General features: G+C 40.6%; 1 protein-coding gene across 1 annotated transcript in view; it reads left to right on the top strand.

Moving 5' to 3' along the window:
- Window positions 1-24,829, top strand: part of gpc6a (glypican 6a) — a 133,294-nt gene extending 108,465 nt beyond the window's left edge. Inside the window, exons 7-9 of the mRNA XM_041937762.1 lie at window positions 18,149-18,279; window positions 22,231-22,406; window positions 24,336-24,829. Coding sequence (XP_041793696.1) covers window positions 18,149-18,279; window positions 22,231-22,406; window positions 24,336-24,559 — 531 coding nt within the window. The 3' untranslated portion in view covers window positions 24,560-24,829. The remainder of the gene's footprint in view (window positions 1-18,148; window positions 18,280-22,230; window positions 22,407-24,335) is intronic.

Here is a 24,829-nt window from a genome sequence, read left to right as displayed (position 1 = left end):
GATCCAGTTACAGCTCTAATGAAATTCTGGCTCGTACTGCAGATCTGTTCGCTACGTTTTGTTTTTGTTTTTTTCCCTTTTTAATAGTCACGATTTCTGTGCAAATCAGCAGGGGAAAAAAAGCAAAAACAAAAAAAGAAGAAGTGTTAAGACCGGTTGATCGCTCTGGAATGTTGCTTCAGTATACTGCGCATGCTGAGCTAATGTTGCAGCAGCAGTAACAACCACGGGGTGTGAGTGCTGTTAGGGTTTCTAAACTCTGTTTTACATTGTGCTGACAAAGTTCTGGAGGAAAAAGAAGTGTTTACTTTGTGGAGACAGAACTTGACTACACTCTTAGATTAAATGATTGTGGGTATGTATGTAACAGTATACTTTTGACTAAATCATTTCCAAATCGATTGATGCTCTTTTTTTGCTCTATATACTGTTTTTGATTGCATTGATTGTTGTTATTATAGAGCAAGACCGTCACAACACGACAGCTTCAAATAGGGACATGAAGTTACAGGGCTTGAGACTGGTGCTGTGCCCTAATTCAGCCCCATCGCTATAGTGTTGTGCGTGCGTAAGTGCAGTAACCACACTGGCACAAATTGGACGCAATTTTGTGTGTGTTAGATGGTTTTGGTGGCCACAGAACGGAGGAAACATGCTGTTAAGGCTTTGTTCATGCAATGTTCCAGTAAAAAAAGTGGCAGTTCAGAAATATTTATTCAAGAAGTGAGCTTGAGAGCTTCCAACATGTAACCAGACTGTTTTAAATCATCCTTCTCTTGTAAAGTTAGTAACCTTCTCCCTTGTGCCTGGTTGTGACATAATCCAGGCTTTCTGTTATTCCTCTCCTGACACAGCATGGCTAATCAACCCCTTCTTTCATCTTAAATGTCCATTTCCTGTCACAGTGACAGATGGCAAGGTGCCTCATTTAGAATCAGCTTTGCAGCTCTGTTCCAACATAATAACAATAACTTTGACTGTTTGCCCTTTTGAACCATAGCAACAATTGCTCGTCTGTTGCCACGGCTGCTAACGTTAGCAATGCTAACTTGCTATCATCTTTGCTCTCTGAGATGAGTCCGTTGTGGCTCTTCTTTTTTCAACTTATTTTCCTTACCTTCTCATCCTACTGTTAAAATTGTTCAAGTTACAAAACAGACACACACACACACACACACAAAAACGGGATGGTGGCCAAGTATTCTCAGATCCACTAGGGTATTACACATAATATTAAACAGACATGGGCCGGACCCCACTGACCATGAAAAATCGTGGATCCAAACCCGTACAGGTCCCAGGTCGGGCCTCTGGTCCTCAGGTTGGGATCGACCTGTGAAGACCTCTAAGGATTAGAGGGTGATGGATCCGTCAGTCCAGAGGTGATTCTCTGTCAAAAGAAATGGAAATCTGAAAGAAACTGATTTGTAATCGCCCATGCTCGCTCAGCAGAGACCTGTCTCTGAAAATGAATCAGGATTAATGTATGTGGACAGACACAACAGATCAGTGTGGCCACCTCCTAACTCTTCAGTGTTTAAAGGCAGCTGTACTTCCCCTCACCCGTTTTTCTTCCCCATGGTTCATTTGGAGTAGTTTGCCCTTTTTATATCTTTTATATGCCCATACCTTTCACATTAATCTGTTTTCTTGCCAGTACTTTCCTGCTTCGCTAAGGCAGCGGTGCACACACCAACTGATGCATCACATACGATGCATTAAGCAGTAAAAGAGAGAGATTTGGAAGCTCTAGACTGTCGTAAAAACACATAATCGAGCAAAACTGTAGCTTGAAAAGAAAACGTCAGTGTGCCGGTTTCTGCTTAAAAAAAAAAATTAAGAGGGCTGGACACCTATTGTGGTGGACAGCTGCTTGGGAAATGCAAACAGTACGGTTCATGCTGCAGGCAGATATGCTGGTAAATTACAAATCCACGTGATGTTTTGTTGTGTGGTTGTTTCCAGTTCCTCTGCTTTGTTTACTCTGCTGCTCATTCTTCTGTGAATTTCTCCTTACAAATCCTACACTGTAAGACAGCTGCATGGCTTTACACTGACAAAATCCACAGCATTTGAAAACTTCTGGCTAAAATGGCACAAAGATGTCCCATTATTCTCCAGTTTCACCCACTCAGTAATGAGCGTCAGCGACAGCCTTTCACACCTGGACGTCTCACACACGTGGACTCAAATTTCAAAAACCTGGCTAAAAACACCACAGAGCCTGAAGTTATGTGCGACAGGTTTGCTACAATCCTCACTGCATTGTAGAAAAATACAACAGAGGTTATTTTGGTTGTTCGTTGTTAGCAGGTTGCTGCAGCTTGCACTTGGATTTAAAAGTAGAAGACAGTGCTGAATTTGTGTTTCCACATACATTTAATGAAGAGCAGTAAACCTGGCATTCAAGGGGAGAGGTGCTGGAGGCATGCCATTATCGACTTTCTTTGGCCACCAGCTCAGTATTGTGAATATTTATACATTTCATTGCACATCTTTCGCTTGTATCTCATACAGCTGTGTGCTGAATGCAGGAAAACAGGTTAACATTCTGCTCTATGCAAACATCAATTTGACCAGTACACATTGTGATGCTGTGCACAGACTGTGTACTGTAGCGTTTTCAGTGTGCCGGCCTGGAGACAGTCTGATTAATTAACCAATCACTAGACTCTGTCATGTAGCAGTGAGTGAAAGTTTCCTTGTTAAATCACCAACAGACAGGATGTAATCATCTCTGCTGCCATTATTCATAGCTGCTGCCCTCAGAGAAAACGTGAGCCTGCAAGTACAGTATGTCCATGAGGTAAACAAGGAGACATCCTCCATCACTGACAATTCTCACTAACTCACAGCAGTCTTTCCCCGCTCCTATAGCACACACTCTGACCACCAGTCTCTCTTCAGTTGCAAATGAGAGTCATTTCCCATCTCAAGCTAAATTTGGAGCCCAAACTGGTCCACCAAACCTGGCTGCTTTACCCTCTGAGCAGCTTGTCAGCAGAGGCTGCCAGGAAGCCACAGCATGTACTGGAATCTGCCTCAGCTCCTGCCTCACTGCTCATCACCGGGCTCTTTAGCCCACCACTGTTTCCCATGACATAGTGTGGTTTGCACATCTGCCTGAAGGTAGAAGGTGTTTACCTTGCTTTAACACGACAGAGCCTTGTGAGCTAAACTCATCTATGTGGGTAGGAAGGCAAGCTGAAATAAACCACAGTGTGTCCGAGGGAATCCTATTTAGTGCATTATTCAAAGCACTGAATCACAAAATGCAGGGCTATTGTGTCTAAAGTAAGCTAACCTCATTGCTATGAGCATAACAAGGAACTGACCATTTGTGCTGCTTCCCTTTGGAGATTTCCCTACTTTTTAAAACACGTCTTAGCCACGCTTTATATAATTTAAATCCCCCAGGGCAGAGAGACTCATTCAATCCGCAATACCAGGAAGTGGTTCCTATCGGTCTCCATGTGACCTAGAAACTGGTGGACTTTTTTTGTGATTCTGTAGTCTTTCCTTGCCTGTTTAACCTATTTATCAAGGTTAGATTACTCTCATTTTTTCTTCACTGATATTGGTTAATACTACAGTTCTATCCATACAATATCTGCTCCATTTTTGGGATGTTTCTGCTTTGGTCCATAAGGTTTGTGGCAAATTGACCGAAGCTGGCTTTGCTGACTGTGCTGATAGTGGTCCAGTGCTGATGCTGGAACAGTGTCCAGATCTATTGTCTCACTTTTGTGCATCTTTTATCGTGTTCTGGTTTGTCAGTTTTAGACAGATGATAAGGCTGTACACTAGAGTAATGAAGAAATCCAAAGGAACAAATTTTGTTCACTTCTGTTGTTTTATGCCTATAACTAGCCCAAGGTCAATCAATACCAGCCCTGCTTTAAATTATTCATTAATTTTCATCCCTGCTTATTACTTATTGTACTAATGAAGGAGTGTGAGTGTGTTCAGGTATACACGGGACATTTCCACAGTCAATTTATGGCCTTACGCATAAATGCATTTGCATTTTTTTACATTTAATGTCTCCTTACTGAATGAAAAATCTAATTAACACCAACATGCAAGGGATTTCAACTCATTTATTGCATGAATTATAAAAGTGTGCAACAGAATACTTTTATCATTCCAGGATGCGGGGTTTCATATTGGTGTGTAACGCTGGATATATTCCAGTGTCGTGTGCTGAACACCGCTGAATAATTAAACTGATTGAATTTTTTTTTTCACCTCTGAGTCCAGATGTTAATGCATGCATTAATTTAGATGCTTTTCTATATTTGACAAAACTGTAACCAACTCTTATTTGTAAAGTTGCTTTAGTAACTTTACCTTACAGCGAAAGCATCTGTTTACAAAGCCTTTTTCCCCAAACAGTATGTTTACCCTTGGGGATGGGACGCAGAACCAGCTGTGTATGAAACTTCCATCTGTGCTTACATTAGTCAGGTCATGGTTTGTTTAGCATGAATGTGCCGTACTAAAACTGCTCAGCACCCTTATCATTTGAGGTCCAATTTTACTGCTTCATGGTAACAGTCCAGCAGGAAAGGAAACATACTGCATCAAAGACAAAAAATAATAATATTATTTAGCTTTAGCTTTTCTATGGAGATGCAATGAAGCGCAAGTATTTGTTTTTCTTAAGATTTACAGATGTCTCATACATTATAATGCTCTCTATTAGGCACATTCATTCAGTTGGAGACACCTACAGTTTGGGTATGTACGTATACAAACAGTATATTTATATTTGATATTTTTTTCTATATATAGCTGTTGTTGCTAGGCAAGGGAAGAGATTGTTTAAATAATATTTCTTCCAAGCCAAGTTTCTTGTCTCAACAGTGGGCCAACCCAATAAAAGTTTTAGATATAGGCCTTAATGGAAGGATTAGAGTGTGTGTGTGTGTGTGTGTGTGTGTGTGTGTGTGTGTGTGTGTGTGTGTGTGTCTGTCTGTCTGTCTGTCTGTCTGTCTGTGTGCGTGTTAGAAATGATGGTATGTATTTGGTTTACCTGTAGCTCATGCTGGGACCAGATATGAGTCGTTATCGCAGTGTTGACTCCTCTGTCCATCTTCGATTCTGTGCCTGAGTAATCAATCATTTACAGATCTGCAGTCCCTCAGCAGCTTTTACTTCCATTTGTTAAGTGACAGATGCTTACAGGTGGGCGCAGGTGCTCTCTTTCCAAACAGCTTTTATATGTATTTATGTCACAGTTATTTCATTATGAGGGCTGCATAGGTGATAGATTGATAAACAAATAATTGCTAACTAATAGAAGGTACAAACTACCATGGATCATGGTAGCAAATGACTTAGAGCAAATCTGTGTGTATAGCACCTTTCAACAACAAGGAAGTGTAAAGTGTCCAGCTCAAGAAATGTTTGGAATCAGGTTTTATACAGTTGTTGCAAAGAAAACCAGTTTGAAAAGTTCACAGGGGTAATGTGTCTAAAAGTTATTTTGCCTTACAAAGACAGTATTATCTGTATGTTTAAACACTGAGAGGAACTTTTTTCAATACTATTCCTATTCTTTTTAAACTTACCGTATTTAAACACAATAAGAATGAGTCATCTTTCACAATATTTTCGACCATTTGTGGCGTTTGCATAGTTCAAAGGACCACTTCATATCTGAAAGCCTCTCAGTATTTCATAGGTGTTGTGTACAAACATATTCAGTGACATTAGTGCGAAACTGAAGCAGTTCTGCAAAACTCAGGTTTGAAACAGTCTATTCAACCACAGCGGGGCAAGAGGCCCACCTGGCAGGTGCCCAGGCTCCTATTGGTTTACCTTAGTGGAAGTTCTTCCACACTGGCTGCTCTCTTCTTCCATCTTTTTAGTCAAGTTTTAGAGAGTTTTTTTTGTTTAGAATACATTCATGTGCTTGAGCCTGATTACAGCTGATAACAGCTGACCTTTAACAAGCTGCATCAGATATAGGCCAGCACCGTAACACAAACTTAAAATGAACTATTCCCTGTCGTTGATTTGGAAAAAATACAATCTTTGCTGCTTCGTAAGAAGAAGTAAGAACCACAATTCTCAGTTAGCAGTTAGTACAAGTGCATATGAACTGAGTGCATCGAGGTGAGTTCACTTTTGTCATGGAAATTTCAACATTGGTATATATCGGCTAAAATGATTGGACAAATGTGTGTTCATCACGTTTCTCAAGTCTGTGCTTCCATTGAAACTGCATGTCTGAGGATCCCTGTCTAAACTATAAGATCCCATTAAAGGATAACACAGTAAATACTGTGTATTCTGAGCATATTCTTTTATGACTGTATTGCAAATGTAATTACAGGGATAACAAATGCATGCAAACACACACACACACACACACTCACACACACGTGGTGCTGTAAAAATCATGAAGGTTATTGGGTAAAGCAGTTGTCATGGGGACAGGTCGTGAATTGCATACTAACTATACCTACTGCCTGCTGTTGGAATTAACAGATGTGTGGGACGTAATATTATGGTTACAGAACCGCCACTAATTATGTAATTAGCTGTAGACATAATCAGGAATAAGGGCCAGATATTGCATTAACCAGTTCACCTGTTGTGAGAGTTAGAGCAGTAATAAAATGGGACTTGGCCACTGCCTTTACAGCTCCTGACACATATTTCTACATGTAATGAAGACAAATTTGCATCTAAATCCTTGGGTCTGCATCACTTACATAACCTACAATGTCACATCACTTTGGTAGATGCAGCATTAAAAGTTGTCATTTAAGTTCCTGCAAACTGCTCCTCTGATACACCCTCACACTGACCAGACTCCCATGTCAGCCATTGCTCCAAACAGCTCAGTGTCTGGTCGTGGTAACTGCTCTTGTCTACACGAAATGAAAAGGGTCAATACTGAAGCACCTGCACTGTCTAGGTCCTGCCACAACACTACAGAAGCAGGGCTGAACTCCCCTCCCACCCCCGTCACCTCTGAAAATGCAAACTGCAAAACATTTTTGATATTCTCAAAGTAACGGCCAGAGAGTTTCAGACTCCTGCTCTAAGATATCTCTCTGTGCATATTATCTCGGCCCTCGCTGTTACCTGCGCTTGTCGTAGCATGAGCCAGTTAGAAATTCTGCCTCCGAGCGTCTCCCCCATCCCGGCCATCAGCTCTGATTATCAGTGATTTCACAGCTAGAAACGTTGTATCCTGGTAGAAAAATCCATATTTCTCCACAGATGCAAACATCCAGGAGTCACCTCTTTTTCAAAAAGACACGAGAATGCAAAGAGGGCAATAGTCCTTGCTGAAAAAATAACCCTTAATCACAGAATAGTAATAGATGTTTTTAACCTTTTACATGTTCTAAAAAAACAACCATGCACTCCAGGTTTTATCCCATGCTCCATTTGCTCCTGATCCTCACTGACAATTCTAATCTATTCTGGGATCACAGATATGTCTATGATATGTCTGACATCCATCCATCCATCCATTATCTATACACCGCTGAATCCTTTGCAGGGTCACGGGGGGGCTGGAGCCTATCCCAGCCGTCTCTCGGGCGATATGTCTGACATACGAATACCAATATTTTGCACACTCTTCCCCATCAACGTGTTGCTATAACCATTCACCAATGATGGCCATGAAATCCAAATGTCATTGCCATTTGTTCTACATCTATTATCCGCTACTGCCAGAAGAAATCATGTGTACAAATGAGCATGTTCTCACTGCCGTCAGTTGGAAAATAATCCAATCCAATACCCTACTCTTTCTATAAAACAGACTGTTACATTCAATTTGCTGTGCCGTGTTTTTTAATTACATACATTTTAATGAGGTATAATAAATATATGTGGGTGGTGTTTGTACTAATGATTTAGAATTGCACATAAGCCCAGAAGCTTGAGGTCTGTTGTAAATTCTTGTTTTCTCTTAACAGACATCAATTTTTTCTGCATCCGATTAAATATTCACAAATTTCTCAAGAGTAATACTCAAGAGTTTAAACAGCTCAGATAGTCTGCCTCAGAGAGCTGTGTAGTTGTGGTTTGATCAGATTTGAATAACAGTGGCCAGGCACCTTAAGCGAACAAACCACAACTGCCATCACAGTGAAATGTAGTGTGAAAGTAAATGGCACTGCCTTTGTCTCAAACCAGTGAGGGGAGCACAGATAAAGACACAAATACAGAAATCTCTCATGTGAAATAACCAAAACTGTCCTAACTTTGCTGGAAAATTGTATCCATGTACAATCTGGGAAAAGACTGGGAGGGAAAATATGCTCTGAGGGCCTTTAAAGGATCCATCACACGTGGCTTCATATCACCCTGTCTTGAGTTCTGTTACTGTGTTGTTATTTTAAGGTGGTGGAGTATTTCCGGCTTGCAGCTCTAGCTGAAAGAGCTGCAGCCAGGCTGCTCACTGGGTCCACAATGAGGAAACACATTATCTCCATTTTGGCCTTCTGACACTGGCTTCCTCTGAAAATCTGTATTGATTTTAATTCTATTGTTAGTATTTAAACCACGTTCTGGGCTTTTAAATCAACATGAGCCTGAACACACCTTGAGATCATCTTGCAATGCCCCTATGGCTGTTCCTCTGTCTAGACTAGATCAGTGTTGGGCTTTTTGTATCACGGCCCACAGACTATGGAGTGAAGGTAGAGCTGTGCCCCAGTAGCCTCTTCCATTTAAATTCATCTTTTTAAACCAACCTTTTTGGAAATTATGCTTTAATTTCACCACTTTGCCATCAGCTCTTCTTGTTTTGAAAAATGTGCTGGTTTTATTTTTCATTTTTTATTATTATTCATTCTTCCTGAAATTGGGTCCTGTGTGAGTCATCTGACAGGACTGACAAGCTGGTGGTGTGTGCTTTGGTTGTGATTAATGCTTTCTTCTCAAACACAGTGAGTCATGGTGGATCACATTGTTTTTGTGAAATTGATTAAGATGGGCTTTGTTAATGGCCCGTGTGTGCTTGGGCAGAGAATCACTGTGGCTAACAGAGACGTAAGCAGGGCCAATCCTTGCTTCGGTGAACTACAGCGCCACTCCCACTCTGTATACAACTCTTCACAGTGACAACCAGGCAGTTTGAAGACAAATAAAGTATCTGCAAATACTCAACACATTCCTATAATAAACTGACTTGGGCTATGCCAACCCAAAAAAAAGATATATTATAATGAGGAGCTGGACTTAAGTACATCAGTTCTTTCCAATTTGTTGGAACTGTCTCCAAGTTTTAATGAGGGTGGATCACTGCTCTGTAGAGCCAACTGTATGACTGTAATTTGATAATAAAGCAGGTGCATCTGACTTGTGAGAGTGTTAATTAAAGTTACTGCACCTACATTAACATGCATCGCTGGAGGGTGCTCTACATGCTCTGATAGATCAACAACCACTTGACACCACTTCCAAGGCTCAGCAAATCCAGAAGGCAGCAAGTTGGGATAAAGATTTGTTTGAATAAAATCTTTAATTCTGGCTGTACACAAAGGAAAGGAGAGAATACATTAGAATGGTAAAACTGCACTCATAGGGGCTTTCTGGGTTTTTTTTGTTTGTTTTTTTTTGCTATTGAAACTGCAGGTTTTTAGTGATCGGTTATTTTACATTGCCACAGGACCTTGTTTGGTGTTGATTCATAGTATAGATGTGGGATGCACACAATTAGTTTTGAATGAGTCGTTTTAGCTCAAGTCACCCTGAGTGAGTCAGTCCAGAGTATTTTAAAATGTGCTGTCGGGGTTAGATCACGCAAATCCCAAAATCAGATTTTCAGCATGTATCTGCAACTGAACACTGGTGAAAACTGATGATGGGTTCAGACTTTATCAAGAGTCTTTTCTGATAGTATCTCAATAAAGCATTCATGTTCAATATTTACATTCAAAGAGTTAGGGGTCACTGCTTGCATTCCTCCTTTCCTGTGTTGTCTAAAGAGCAACTATATAAGACCAATATGAAGAGGTGGAATTATTTACTGTGACCAGCAGCCCTCTCAATGCACATATGGCATGTGTGTATTTGGTCAGACTTGAAAGGTGAATGTAGGTGCAGGAACCTTTACCTTTTGCTAATCATAAAATCATAAATCTGCAGCTAGCTTATTAGAGAAATGACCTTACCTTGCAATAAACGTGCCATGTGGGAGTGTAATTACTGTGTTTGGATTATGCTGGTGTTATCAGGCTGTCCACACAAGGTCTACATCAATAACTGAACATTCTCACTTTCATGATTTATTGCAGGACCGTTGTATTGGCCTGCATCAGTTTTAACTAGGTGTACCTGATAAACCCGAGAAACAACTACATAATCCTTAATTGGAAAACAAACACACTTATAATGTGTCCCAACTGAGAAAAGAATCTGTGGCACTGCTCTCCATCTCTTTTTTTCATTGAACCTGTAGTTGATATTATCAGCTAGTCAGGGGTAAACCAGTGCAACAGTGAACTCTGTGCTACCAGTGAGACGAGGAGAGACACTGAGGGTTCAGCTGCACCTCATCCTGCGTCTGCAGCAGTAACTATTCTAGCTGGTGTCAGACTCACTGCCCTGGGCACTCATGTAAAGACTCATGGTTAGATTTTTGTTTTCACAATTCACCCTATGTGTGTGTGTCTGTGTGTGTGTGTGTTTGCATTTCTTTTCTGAACGAATGCTTGTTTACTACTGCATGTCGTTGTGAAGTGGAATAGGCTGTGCTGATACTGAACTCTGAACACTGTTTGTGAGGAATGTGCATTATGTTTTACAGATGGTACACATTGCATTATACTTTCATAGGTATAGATTCCCAACTGAATCATCAATGGATTTATTTACATATATGTTTATGTAAGAGTTATCCTTCCTTCCGTCATGCCTCCGGTTCACCTGAAATACTCCTGTTTGCAGACACTCAGTCATCAGAATGGACCATATCAATGTCACATTACTGTGGTTAAATTGTAAAGTTCAGGCAAAATACCCAAGCAGTTCTTATCTGATCCATATTTTGTTGTCAATGCCAGGGTGCTGTGGGCCATCATGAATCAGCGCCACACCAGCATGTGTTAAACCTAACCAGCTTTGGTGTCTCCATGACAGGATTACCACATCAAATGTGAGGGCAGTCTCCTGCAGTGGCATCCTGTTGGTACAGGCCCTTTCATGTCTTGTTAAGACCCGAGGCTTCACTGTATGCACTCTCCCAAATCCCCAGTGTAACTAGGACAGGATGAGGGATATGTGTGTGTGTCTGTGTGTGTGTGTGTGTCTGTGTGTGTGTGTGTGTGTGTGTGTGTGTGTGTGTGTGTGTGTGTGTGCGTGTGTGCGTGCGTGCGTGTGTGTGTGCGTGTGTGCGTGCACACATGCGTGCATGCGTGTATACTTGTCCACTTACGAAGTGCTTACTTGTGCATAGGATTCTCTTTTTTGGAGTGGTGGGGCAGGGGGGCTATTACTGGTGTCCACATGCTCTTTAAAAAAGTGACGAGGGCTTAAACTTTTACTGGAGGGTCGGGAATAAATAAACAGGATGTTTTAAACTACTAGGTTGCCAGAATCCTAATTTTGTATTCATATTTTGAATATATGAATTAGCTGTGCATCCAAATGCACTTACAACAACATGAAGTAGGAAACGGAAACATTAAAAAGAATGTTGACATCGTGTTGACATGTTCATAACTGTACAAAATCGTTATTTTCTGCTGCTGGTAGCGGCTGCTACAGCAGCCTCTGTGTGAACTAAAAATAGCATTGATGGGACCAATACTTGTTGCTGCTTCGTTTGTACAGAACGAAATAAACCACCCTCCAAACGACAAATTTGCGAATGTGAAGACAATGTCAGGCTGAATGAATTAAGTATGATGAGTCTTATTATCTGGATACACTAATTTAAAATAGTGGTTAAACTCTTAACTGGAACTATATTTATGTATTTGAAAATGTCTAGATACAACATAACAGATACCTGCTAGCCAATCAAAAACCATTGTTTTCAGCAGCCATGGTTTTGCATTTGCAGTAGACGTATCCAGTGGAGCTAAAGATTGTACCATTACCCCTGGAAACTACCTCATCTATCTATGGTGCAGTATGCTGTATGGCTTGCAGTCAAGTCAGGTTTGTTTGTTTAGCCCAATATCACATACACTGTCTCAATAGGCTTTCCAGGCCCACAACAGCAACAGTTCCTGACCCAGCACAAGCTCTCTATTAGAGCTTGTGTCTCTATTAAGGCACAAGAAAAAAAACACCTTTGGAGGAGAAATTCAGAAGATCTTTGCTCATCAGACAGCAGGGAGTGCAGTAAGAGCTGGAGAAGGGGAAGTGGAAATTGCGAAACATGAATAGAAAGTTGTAACAGTACAAAATACAGCAACAGGATTATAATTCTACAATAGGATTATATTGGATCCAATGCTAATGTAGCAAATCCAGTATAAGAAGTCCAATAAAATAAGTCCAAGAAATGGGTATAGAGAGACGAATCCATTAAAATATGTAAATGCAATGAAGCAATTTCAAAATCAGTGTGTCACATGATTCAGAGTCCAGGATGTAAGGTAGGCGGGATAGAGACGAGGGGAAAGGGTGAGTGGTGCTTGCAAGTGAATGTGCAAGTGTTTTAATTAGATAACCGCAAGGATGACCTCTCTATTTCCTACATTTTTTTAAATTAATTTTTGAAGCTCAGTGAGTGATAATTTCCATAACAACAGCTGGCACATGCAGATGTGTAACACTGTTAAATATTTAGTATAATGAGAAGTGATTATATAACTTGTCAAATTCTCGGCACCCTCAAGAAGCAGAGTTAATTTATACTGTATGAGGTGTTTACTCTATGCAGCAAGGGCTTTATTGAATGAACCACAGGCTACTGTGGCCTGTAGCCAAAGCCAAGATAAAGAAATGTTGCCACTCTCTGGGTTATTACCTCAGGCTTGGAAGAGCTAATCTGATAGCTCCCACTCTCTCGCTCTGCCGTCTCCCTGCAGCCTCAAACAGCAGAGCTCCATATCCTGAACTGGCCGCCGACCACAAAGCACGCTGCCTCCACATAAAAAGTGCGCCTGTGATTGAAAGCTGACATAATTAACAGATTTGAACTCATTCCCGACAAGCCATTGTCTGTTCAGGGGTTAGCAACCACAAAGAGGCATGGCAGGTCTCTCAAGCTTTGGAATTTTCGCAAGTGGTGTGTTTGGAGCTAAAGTAAGGGCAATACCAGGCATCTTTTTTTTCTTCTATAGTAGCCAAAGCATCCAAATTATGTGGGAAGATAATGTCAAACGAATAACATCTACTTACATTTATATTTATAGCACTGTACTGTAATAGTAGGGCTGACTAACCACCTTACAACAACAGAGCTGCTCATTATTTTCATGTCTTATACTTGGGATTTTTGACCAGAGTCTGACCTGGTACACAGTAGCCTACATGTAGCCTTAGCCTCCATCTTTTAGCATTATATGTAGTATATGTAGTATTTAGCTGTGATCTGCATGTTTGCAAAATCTAAGGCACACACAAATATTAAGTGGGCCTAGTGCATTAAGTTGCTGTTTTGATGTAAAATGAGCCCATATTAAAATGCATACAGTCATCACTACCTTCTGCCAGCATGAGTAAATAAAAAGCACACTCTTGCTGTTCCAAAGAGAAGTGTGCAATCATCTGTATGTGTAGGCTGCAGGATAGGGTTAGAAAGCCAGAAAGCCTTTCTACCAGAAAGCCCCGAAGGCAAACCTCTCCCTTGTGTATGCAGTGCATGCCCCAGCCTCAGGTGTTTCACAAAATTACAGGCTAGTGGTAGTACTGACAAAAGAGCCAAAATGAGTGTAATATTCCTTCTTTATTGATGCAGTTCTGGAAATAACTGCAGTTGAAATTTTTAGCATGCTTTATTTCATCCCCAAATTTAGCCCTTCTGACATTTGAGCATGAATGAAAATTATATATTCGACTATCCAGCGCTGCCAAAATATCTAGCTTACATCGCTTGGTGCATTGAGCACTGTAATGTTAACATTGGCTAGCTGACATTCACTGCTAATGCTAGCTAGCCACATTTACCGCGAACATATGGTAGTTGACATTTACTGCTAACGTATGCTAGCTGACATTTACTGCTAATGTATGCTGGCTAACATTTACAGCTAACATATGCTGGCTAACATTTACTGCCATCTTGGCTGACACTGTGGTAACGCGCCAAAGACATTTTATAGTCTGTAGCGTTAGCGTTAATGTTACTTACCATAAGCAAATCAATGACTTGTGTGGTGAGCCGGATACTTTTTTACTTGTTCGTTTCCTACAGCAAAGTCATGATTAGCTTTTATCTGGCCGGCTACGTTCGGGCGGGTAAGCCCTGCTTCTGTACAGAAGAGGAGAGAGCAAGAGAGTCTACTTTCCATTCTTTAATTAACCAGAAACTGTCTTTGCTGTGTTATTTGCTGGTTGGTGTTGGTGACGCCCCAGGATTTGTGTTCCTTTCTTCAGTAACGGTCGGAGCTGTTTTGATGAGGTAGCGGTCTGTCACCGCAGCCAACTCACTGCAGGTGCAGGATTGCCTGACGTCTGCCAAGTATCGTAACAGCAGCGTAGTGTGAACAACAGCACTGTTTGTGTGAGTGCGTGTTAGAGACAGAAATGGAAATTAAATGAAAATAGACTGATGGTTTAGGATTAAGATATTGGCCTGAGCTGGTCTTTCTTTTCCCCGCAATACCTTGGGAGCAATTTTTCCCCTCCGATCACGGTTTTTAGGGGCATTCTGAGGTTTCTTGGGGGCATTTTCCTGCCGTTTTTCCCTGTTAATTTCTATCACTGTTGGCAAAGAATCTGAGTGCATGTTCGCTGTAGATATTCTCGTCCAAGTCACTGATGAATATGCATCATTAAACAGGAGCTAAAGTGCAACCCTGGGGAACTGTTTAAGAAGTGTGCCATAAAGACATGTATGTGATATCTTAACAGGTCGCACGTGTAAACAAACCACTGGTGAAAAATGTATGCAACCTGATCTGCTAACAGGGTGTGTAAATTATTCCATTTACTATTCCCTGTACTATTTGAAATATGCAGTGTGTCTGACAAAGTGTAGAAAATATAGAAGGAGGAGAAGGTGTAAATATATTAATGTGATAGAACCACTGCTAGAAAGGTAAGTGATGATTAGTCAGAATAAGCTGCAGCAAAATCCTCGTTTTTAAATTCTGCTGTAGTCTGAGCTCCTCTCTGCTTAATTATTATGGGCTGGTTTTGTAATTATTGCTAATGTATATATTATAAAAACATATATAAGTGTTTTCATAGCATATTGACAAAAGTAAGTGTTTTCTTTTAATCCAAGCATCAAAAGTCATTCTTAGCTGAAGACGCACTTGGTAGCTTTCAACCTTATCACATGGTCTTCATCAGTGGGCGGGGTTTATTTGATGAGGCTAATGCAGAAAAAGCTACTAGCTTGGACCTTGAGTTGGGGTTGTTTTATCAAATACGATATAATTTTTCTTATTATTAAAGCTGCAGTAGGTACATTTTATGGATTAACATTCATCCACAAGTAATTGTGCTCCTGTGCTTTAAATAATTCCTTTCAACCAATGAAGAGAGGCCTGAGGTAAAATGTGTTAACGGTCACTGCTGGCTAGTTAATGAAAAGGGTTTGGAGTTAGGAAGAAGAGGTGTGTGATTTCTCGTGTTATGGCCACAATACTGTGCCTACAGCCGAATCCTGAATTAACTGTTAGCAACTGCTTCAACTGTGTGATTCAAAGATTTTAACCACAGCAGGTAACTTCTACACAGAGCAATGATTAAGAATTATTCATATCCTTCATCTCTAAAGTTGAATTAAAAACATATCCATCCGAATATTTTTTACTATATTGTTTACTTTGTTTTCTCGGCTGTAATATAACTAAACTTAAGACTAGATGCATTGGGCTTTGCATTAAATGAGACGTTGTTTGTGAAATATATGAGCAGAAATTGTGTGAGACAGATATTTTGCAGTCCATGCTTTTCAGAGCTTTGAAGAATTCAGCAGCTGAAATTGGTTCAAGTCCAAAACAATTTACAGAAAAAATTGCGACACTGTTGAAAGCAATAGAATTTCACAGAGAAGGTCGTGACCTATCAACAATGCTTTTTCTTGCCAAAATATATTTTAACACACACACACACACACACACTCACACTCACTCAGTCACACACCTACATGCGCACACACACAATGAATACATCACCTCTCATACAGAATTCAGTTTGTGGCTTCATTGTGTTTCATGGATGCAGGATATAATATATTTTTTGGTTTGTTTTGGGTTTCTAAACAGCAGATTACCTGTGATCCTCATCTTAGGAATTTTTTTATATGTGTAGCTGTACTCATCTTCCACACTGAATTCATCAACCCAGGAGGAAGTAAAAAATATAAAGTACATTTGCAGCATTTTGTGTAGTTTTTAGATTTTTTTTACATCTTAAAGAGCTTACTATTTTATCATTAACAACAGTATTGCAATTCTGGTCTATTCTACAGTTCCTGGAAGGAAATGAGAAGATTTTTATGTCTGTATGGTAACATGAAAGCTTTAACTTAGCATAAAGACTGGAAACGGTCGCTATTGTGGCTCAGAGGTGTTAAAGGTCACTAATTAACACATTATATCCTGTTTGTTAATTGAACAAAAACTAAAGCAGAGCGACAGGTTGTGGTTTCACATTATGTGCTGGACAATTTGTTGGCTGGGAGCACTGAAACCAGCAGAGACTCCAGGAAACAGTCCGAGTCTTAAACCCTTGTAAAACAGCAACTTATGTTTTTCACGCTTCAGTTTTTATGCATACTAAACAATTGTGAGTGAGAAGAGTGAGTGAGCTTTAAAATTTGCCGATAGGTGCATTTCGTCTCTTTTAGACAGGGCCAGGCTTGCTGTTTCCCCGTTACCACACTTTCTGCTAAGCTAAAGCTAACCTGCTGGTAACTATTGCTTCATACTTAAGAACAGACATATGAGCAACATTGATCATCTCATATGCTGCAACTCTCTGCAAGCATATTTCCCAAAATGTTTCCAAGTTTGAAAATCTTAATACAAATAGAGTAAAATTTAATCCTGCTCTCCTGTGACAGAGGCCTCATACTTTTTGAGTTTGTTTACGTTATGAACAAAGCCAGCATATTCTTATTCATTATATTTCTACATATGACGCAGACTTCCACATTTTAAAATCTTACCCCTTATGTTCAGGTTCGTCAGACCTTTGTGTTCTCTGTCTTTGTGATTGTTACCAACCACACACGCTGCGCTTTTGTACATGACGAACCCTCACGCTTCTTTTTTCTTTTTCTTTTCTTTTTTTTTTTTTTTTTTTTTTGGCGCCTGTTTGCTGGTCACCCGCTCAAACTTCTCGCTGAGTCCAGATGGAATCAGTCGGGGGTGACCGCTCATGCCAAGTATCAAATCCGAAACCCCAAATCTGTCTGGTATGAATCAGAGATGAACACAATATGGATGGAAGTGGACAAGGAGCAAACTGGAAAGAGAAGGAACTCTGGGCAGTCCAGCAGCGCTTCTCCTCTGATGGGAGCAGTGAACAGAAGGGCTTGTGCAACTACACAAACTTGCTGCAACATTAATGTTTAAAATCACAGTGTGTCACACTTGTGCGTACAGAGATGGAACTAGTGGAGTCTATTGTATTTAGTTTTTTGGGGTTTTTTTTAGTTTTTTTCCTTTTTTATTTAAACAGCATTGTCTCTTTGGATATATTCTTAATTTATTGTATTTTTATTCAAAACTTTCCATTGTGAAATTGAGCCATCCTTCGCAGTTGATTTTATTTTGCATCCTTTTGTATTTGTTCTTTTTCTTCATCTGATTTTTATTCTTGCTGCCTGTAACAATACGTTTCCCTGGCTTTGCATCAATAAAGTTTTATCTTATCATACTGGCATCAATTTAATATTCAGTCTGAGAACTGCATGAGTTGTGTGTACTTCGTTGCTACTTTCAAGCACGGCGACTTTGCAGTCGTTTCACTTGTCGCGGCCTTTAAAAGACAAAATTAGCCTGCCTAATGTATTTCTGTCCTCTGTTTTGGCCCATGGCAGGTGATTGACATCAAAGAGAAGTTGAAGGAGTCCAAGAGGTTTTGGTCCAACCTGCCAGATGACATCTGCGCCAAGGGCAATCTCACAGAGTCTGATGAGGAGCAGTGCTGGAACAGCCACACTAAGGGCAGGTGAGGACTGCTGCTACTCTTTATAACCACAGCAAAGTCACCCCGCTCTACCGTTATCACGTTTTGCCTGCCAGGGATTAAAATAACCACACTGTGTTCCGAGATTAACTCTCTCTCTGTAAGGACAATGCTTAGTACTTATATGGAGAACTTCTATATAAGCTCCGAGGCTCCACTTCCCAGAGGAATGTGGAGTTTCCAACATCTCTTATCACCACTGCAGCGTGTAGAGTATCGCTGAGCTGTACAGTAGATTGGACGGAGAGTTGTTTTCTCTGACAGTGAACCAGACGCGCTGGCAGAGGACATATATCACCCCATCATTTTGGCTCTCTCCGAGTAACAAAATCACCAGATGGTGCAATAAAAGACATGTTAATTCTCTTGTTGGTGCCAGTGCCATTTTTAAGCATCGCTCTAAATCTGGTAGGTAAATTGATTGCCCAGAGATAATAAAACGTAACAGTCCGATCACATTAGGAGGGTGTTATGAAATCAGTGGATTCTCCTGTTATGTAAACTATGTGGACTTCACTTCCTGTAAAGCTAAATTAAACACAAAATGAATGGACGGTGGAACAGGAACACACATGCACAACAAGAGGAAAAATGTAAACAGGACTGCAGTTACTGCAGCAGTTACATCGTGTGCTTCTTTCCCTGTGAGCGCATGTTGCCTTTCTCATGTAGTTCATTATTTTCATGGCACAGCAATTAGATTGTTTTTGAATTAAAATGGTCGTCATTTGTGGGCATCGGGCACGTTGGGGGCGCTCTGTGACAAAGAGCCATCACTCTCAACCTGAAATAGAGTGTTAAGCCTGATCAAACACTCATGATTCGTCCGATTTAAGCAGCCGTCGTTAGAAAGAGAAGCTCTTATAATTCTGCTTACAACCCTGATTCTGAGACAGTTGGGATGCCGTGTAAAACGCAAATAACAACTGAATGCAATCATTTGCAAACAAACTGTGTTTACTGACTGAGTGTTCCAGAGCCCATGTACTAACATCCTTTATACAATTGTACAATTCTTTATTCTTCTTTATTCTTCACTTAGATCCTCATTAGCCTCCGGAAAGTGGTCGCTCATCTCCCCGGGGTCCGCACCAAAACAACAACACTAAAAAAAGACAACAATTTAAAGTCACAGCATCAATAAGACAAGAAAATGCAATATGACCCAAATATGAAGATCAGGAAGGTGAAATGACTCAATACTTGAAACGAGGAATAACAGTAATGTATAACAGAAACAAAAACACATCACCAAAAAATAAATGAAAAATAACAAGGTAGCAAAATAACATCTTTGTTCAATTCAGCTTTTATGTTAGTGACCTTTTGAAAGAAGATCTGTCTGTTGTTGTTGGGGAGCATATTCTAGGCAGGAGAAACTCTGTAAAAGTTTGCTTGAACAACAGAAGACTACATTTTCATCTCTCCTCCACATCTTGCCAAGATAATTGTTTGTGCATCTCACTCGCGTCGACAGAGCAGTGTCGAGCTAATCTGGCAGCTCTGTTCTGTACAATTTGCAGTTTTTCAGCAGCGCTTGACTAGATGACTGGGCAGTGCTCCAGGTGTGGCAGAACAAGCGACCTGACAACATGAATCATAACAGGGAGGTGGAACATATGCAGAACATTTCCATGAAATAGAGATGCCCTTTCCCATCTTGGGGACAATGTAATCAATAGGGTCAGACCAAGACAGTAAGTCATCTCATTTACCCGGTAATTTGGCATTCGTGACCTGCTCAACTGATCTCATCTCTAGATGAGGTGGAGTGCAGTGGTGTTAGCTGTATTCTTACTGCCAAATACATTTAGTTTAGTTCGTGTTCAGTGCTAATTTGTTCATTTTCATTAATTTACTAATGGCTTGCGGCTCGGCTTGTAGATTCTCTCTCAGCTCTGTTAAAGTTGGTGACTCACAAAACAAATGCGAGTCATTAGTGAACATAACTACATCGGCTAAATTAACAACACTAAATCATTTCTAAAAATCTACGAGTGACCCAAAGCCACTCCCTTGTGAAACACCACTGTCAGAAAAACTGCCACAGATGTGACTCTTCATCCAGGCAGCAGCTGAAGGTGGAGAACGGTAACATTTGATCTGGACAATTAGAAAACGGTGGTCAATAACCCCAGCCCCAACTGGTTTCATGTCATTCATATGTGTTACCCAGTGATCAGCCATGTGTACTAACGCAGTGCTAATAGAGTGCCCTGGTCTATAAGCAAGCTGTGCGGATATAAGTAGTCCATTTATACTGAAATTATTTAACATGTCATTAAAAATTACCTTTTTTCCGTCTGAGTCATCCATTGCAGAGATTGTTCTTCTGAAAAATCTGCCAACATCTCTTTAACTCTATCCTAGTTAACGAGAAATGAGACCTCATACCCAATCATGGCACTGTCACCTGTTACAAATAAACCTTTTTACCTTTGGAATGTTCAAAACAGGTGTTTTTAGAGCATGCCACATATTTTCAAGTTTTTTGTTGCTCCTGTCCCAACTTGTCTGAAACGTGTTGCTGCCATCAAATTCAGAATAAGCAGATATTTACAAAAATCAATGAAGAAAAACATGAAACGTATTGTCTCTGTTCTGTTTTCAATTCAGCCTGTGTCAGAGAAGGATTAGCAAATTATCTGGTTTTATGTTTTTCCACGGCGTCCCAACTTTTGTGGAATCTGGGTTGTAATTTCAGTTGGTCTGCTTTGTGAGTTCTCAGCATGTCACACAAGATCATGAGACACACAGGTTCTGCAATTTCAAGAGATCACCTGTGTCTGGAAAGCAAGGACGCTAAGTCCCGGCATCTTTAAGTGAACGAGGTGGACACAATGGCTCCACAAAAGATTGACAGTGCAACCACACTGGCAAGTGACAGCAGCTGGATGAGCTCTGTAACCTTGGTTATTTGACTGGACGGCTTTGGTTGCAGAAAACGCTCAATACGCAGCAATCTAAGAAATTCACACATGAGGAAAACCAACCACAGATACAGTTTGGAGCATAAATGCACATGTTTTATTCGTTTGCAGCTATTTTTTCTTCAGATATGAAGTGCATGTTGCCTCGTATTCAGTGTCACTGATGCAGTTTGACAGCTTCTTTCAAATGATTTGTAGAGACTGTGCAACTTTTGTTCCTTGCAGTTTTTGCATGGCAAACTCTACACTGTTTACCCAAATTATTATGCATATGCCGTTTGTTTGCTTTGCCTAAACAGTCAATAAGACTGAGGATGTTTTTTATCCTCAACAATTATATTATTAGAATATGAATGCTATTACAAGAACAACTACTGATAACAGCTTTTAACATTTTGAAAATAACTCAATAACTTGTTCCAAATGATTATGCACAGCGCAGTTTGAAAACATCCCACAGCTGCTGTTAGCAGGAATACTGCCGCCCACGCTCATAGATCTTCAGTCTTCAGGGTGGCCAAAATGCAGCTTTATGCACACCTGCAAGCCTCTGGAGGATTCTGCATCGAGAGGTTCTCGGGACTCCAGAGACACCAGCAGCTTCAAATACCTGTTTGCTGCTCAACAGTGGCTTTTTATAGCTGACCTATTAATTAACACTACACTAACACTATTAATTTGCCTGACAGAAACTTTCCTTAATAAGTCTTCATCTGACTGAATTTGTCTGTTCTGTGAATCGCACTCAAATCTTTTAACAGTTCGATGACCTCCCTCCGGTTTTGCCAAATGATTGTTTGTTTGAAAACTTTAATTGGAAGATAAAAAACTAAGCAAAGTGACATCCTGCTGATTCGTCACTTGCACAGTAATTTGCAACACAGTGGAAGAAGCAAGCAAATTGGACAACATTGTTATCCACTAAACCATAGTTTTGTAATATTTTGCAGAAAAACTACATGGAGGTGATTTTGGTACGTTTTTGGTGTGTCATTGTGTCCAGATATTTCCCTGAAGTGGTGAAGGAGGGTCTAACCAACCAGGTGAACAACCCAGAGGTGGATGTGGATATCACCAGGCCCGACACGCTGATACGACAGCAGATCATGGCTCTACGTGTGATGACCAACAAGCTAAAGAACGCCTACAATGGGAATGACATCTACTTCCAGGACTCTAGTAAGCAGAAATATAAACTGTTATTACCAAATGAAGATCTCTGGTGTCATTTATGTAGCAAGTCATCATACATCTCCTCAGGATGCATCAGTGTTGCACTGCGACAACACTCACATTATTGGGACAATAAATAGCTGTAGGTATGTTGACACAGACGATGATAAGATTCAAGATCGTCTTTATTGTCACTGAGCATAACATGTCAATGAAATTTGCATTGCAACCCCCATGTTAGAAACAATAAGAAAGATAATAAAATAATAAAATAATGATACTAGAATAAAATAAACTAACATGCAGATAAATTTATACCAGAAATATACTAAAACAATAAGAATATACTAAAACAATGAAATATACCAACAAATAAACTGCAGAGCCTAAGATGTTCATCTCCAATGCTGCCATTAAAGTATCCCCTCATGTGACAATTCTCTGGCATTGACTACTGCCACTAAATTTTGTACCTCTGCGCCATTTCTGTCGCATTTATGTTTGTTTTTCTGTTGTGAGGGACAGACGCTACTGTACTGTGCTTTATTAGTGTCCTTGCTTAAAGATCAGTCGTTAGAAAATTACCAAAGAATGGTGTGCAATTGTGCAAACCTGTAAAGAGCCAACGCTTGACACCAGCACTCATGACAGAAACAAATTTTGCAGTAAAATCTCCCCCGAAGAGTGCATTTGCTCATGAGGGCTAAGTAAATCCCTGCAAGCCTTTTACACGGAGCTCTGTTGTGAACTCTGACATGCAAATTTGCACCACTGACCAATAGCAAACTGTCAAAGTAATAGAGAGACTAAAAAGGAGGGTGTCATAGCTTATTAGCTTTGTTCCAGGATCGACTTTTATTTAACCTTCCTCTGCAGAACTAACTGCTCCAAAAAAGAGTCAAGGCTTGCAGACAGTTTTGAGGTAGGGGTCAATGGTACAAATACAGCTCTCAAAAAACTGAACTTTTGGCCTGTTGGCAACTGAGCAAGCTTGCTTGCTAACTGACAGGAAGCTGATGCTAGTTACTGAGTAGTGTTAGCATGTTCTCTGCAGGGAAGCGTGTTAGCAGCCCACTCACCAGATACTGTAGCAGTGCACATAGTAGCATAGCAGTTGTTCAGTTATGTCCAACCCCAATTCTTCATACTGAACCTACTCGACTGAATCACCATGATCAGTGGTGTAGCACAAACATCCAGGCCCTGAACACATGCAGCCTCAGTGGCCCCCCTACTCATTTTAACATATCCATTGTCATGCCTGTAGAATTAACTGAATTATTAAGTAAACACATGCATGTGTAGAGATTCTATGGATAAACAGTAATGAAGTGCTCATAACGCATTAAATAAAGTTTGTGTGTTCGACAAAGAGATAACAATCTGGCTCCTAGACTGAGAAAAGATTACTGTTACCAACAAGTGCCAACCCAGTCTGTCTCAACATAGAAATAGCTCAATTAACCTAAAGGCACAATCCATATATGCACAAAAAGGTAGCATCAGTATTGAAACTGTAAAAACACAACATGTTACATCCTTGTTTACAGCTCATTAAAAGAACAGAGAAGCCACAGAAACAATCATGATGCCATAACTGTTTGCTGTTGAGCTATTAGCTTTTAGCTATTAACCAGTGCTTAGTCTAGTTTTGTAATAAACTGAATGGAACAGACTGAACCAGCAAAAGACTAAACTCATTACTGAGCTGAAAACAGTCACAGTGTTATGATGGTGATGCGCTAACCTAGCTTAGAAAAAAGCTGACTGGATCTTTTAACTGAACGATTCAAATCAGCAGCATCCTAACATCATCGGTATTAGGATGGTGCGTGGGAGAGCTGCGCTGTGCCACAAGGGGACCCAAGCTAAAAGCTGCTCGCAACAATATTATTGTTAATGTAGATTTTAATGTGTGTGTTTTTGTTGCTTCAGGTGACGAGGGCAGCAGTTCTGGCAGTGGCAGCGGCTGCTCTGACGGCTGCACAACAGAGTTTGTTTTCGTGGGAACAGAGGCTCCTGTGATCGGAGCCGACAGAAGCGACGAGCGCGCCGCAGCAGCAGCCGCAGGCAAGTCACTTTCCCGTGAACCCTCCCTGCTGGTGGTGATGTTCGCCCTCACACTCCCACTCTGGGCAATGCAGACTCAATGGAGATAATACATGGGTGCGGCCTGATCACTGACTTTTATACTGTTACTTACAGTATGTTTAACAGCAAGTTCTACTGCTGTTCCCTCACTGGACATGTAGAACCTCCTGGAAACCTGTCAAGAATGGCTTACTGTGTGGTAAGACTGGAAGCGAGTGCAGTGCTGCATCCTGCTCGTCCCCCAAAGAATGCTCGGTGCCATCACTGAACCAGCTTTCACATCTCTGAAAAAAAAAGAAGAAAATGTGGTGTTTGTCTTTATTCTAAAGTGGGTTTTG

The sequence above is a fragment of the Chelmon rostratus genome, chromosome 1 (assembly GCF_017976325.1).
Source record: "Chelmon rostratus isolate fCheRos1 chromosome 1, fCheRos1.pri, whole genome shotgun sequence".
Taxonomy (NCBI): Eukaryota; Metazoa; Chordata; class Actinopteri; order Chaetodontiformes; family Chaetodontidae; genus Chelmon; species Chelmon rostratus.
The sequence above is the reverse complement of the archived record's forward strand: the minus strand, read 5'-3'. Positions and strand labels throughout refer to the sequence as shown.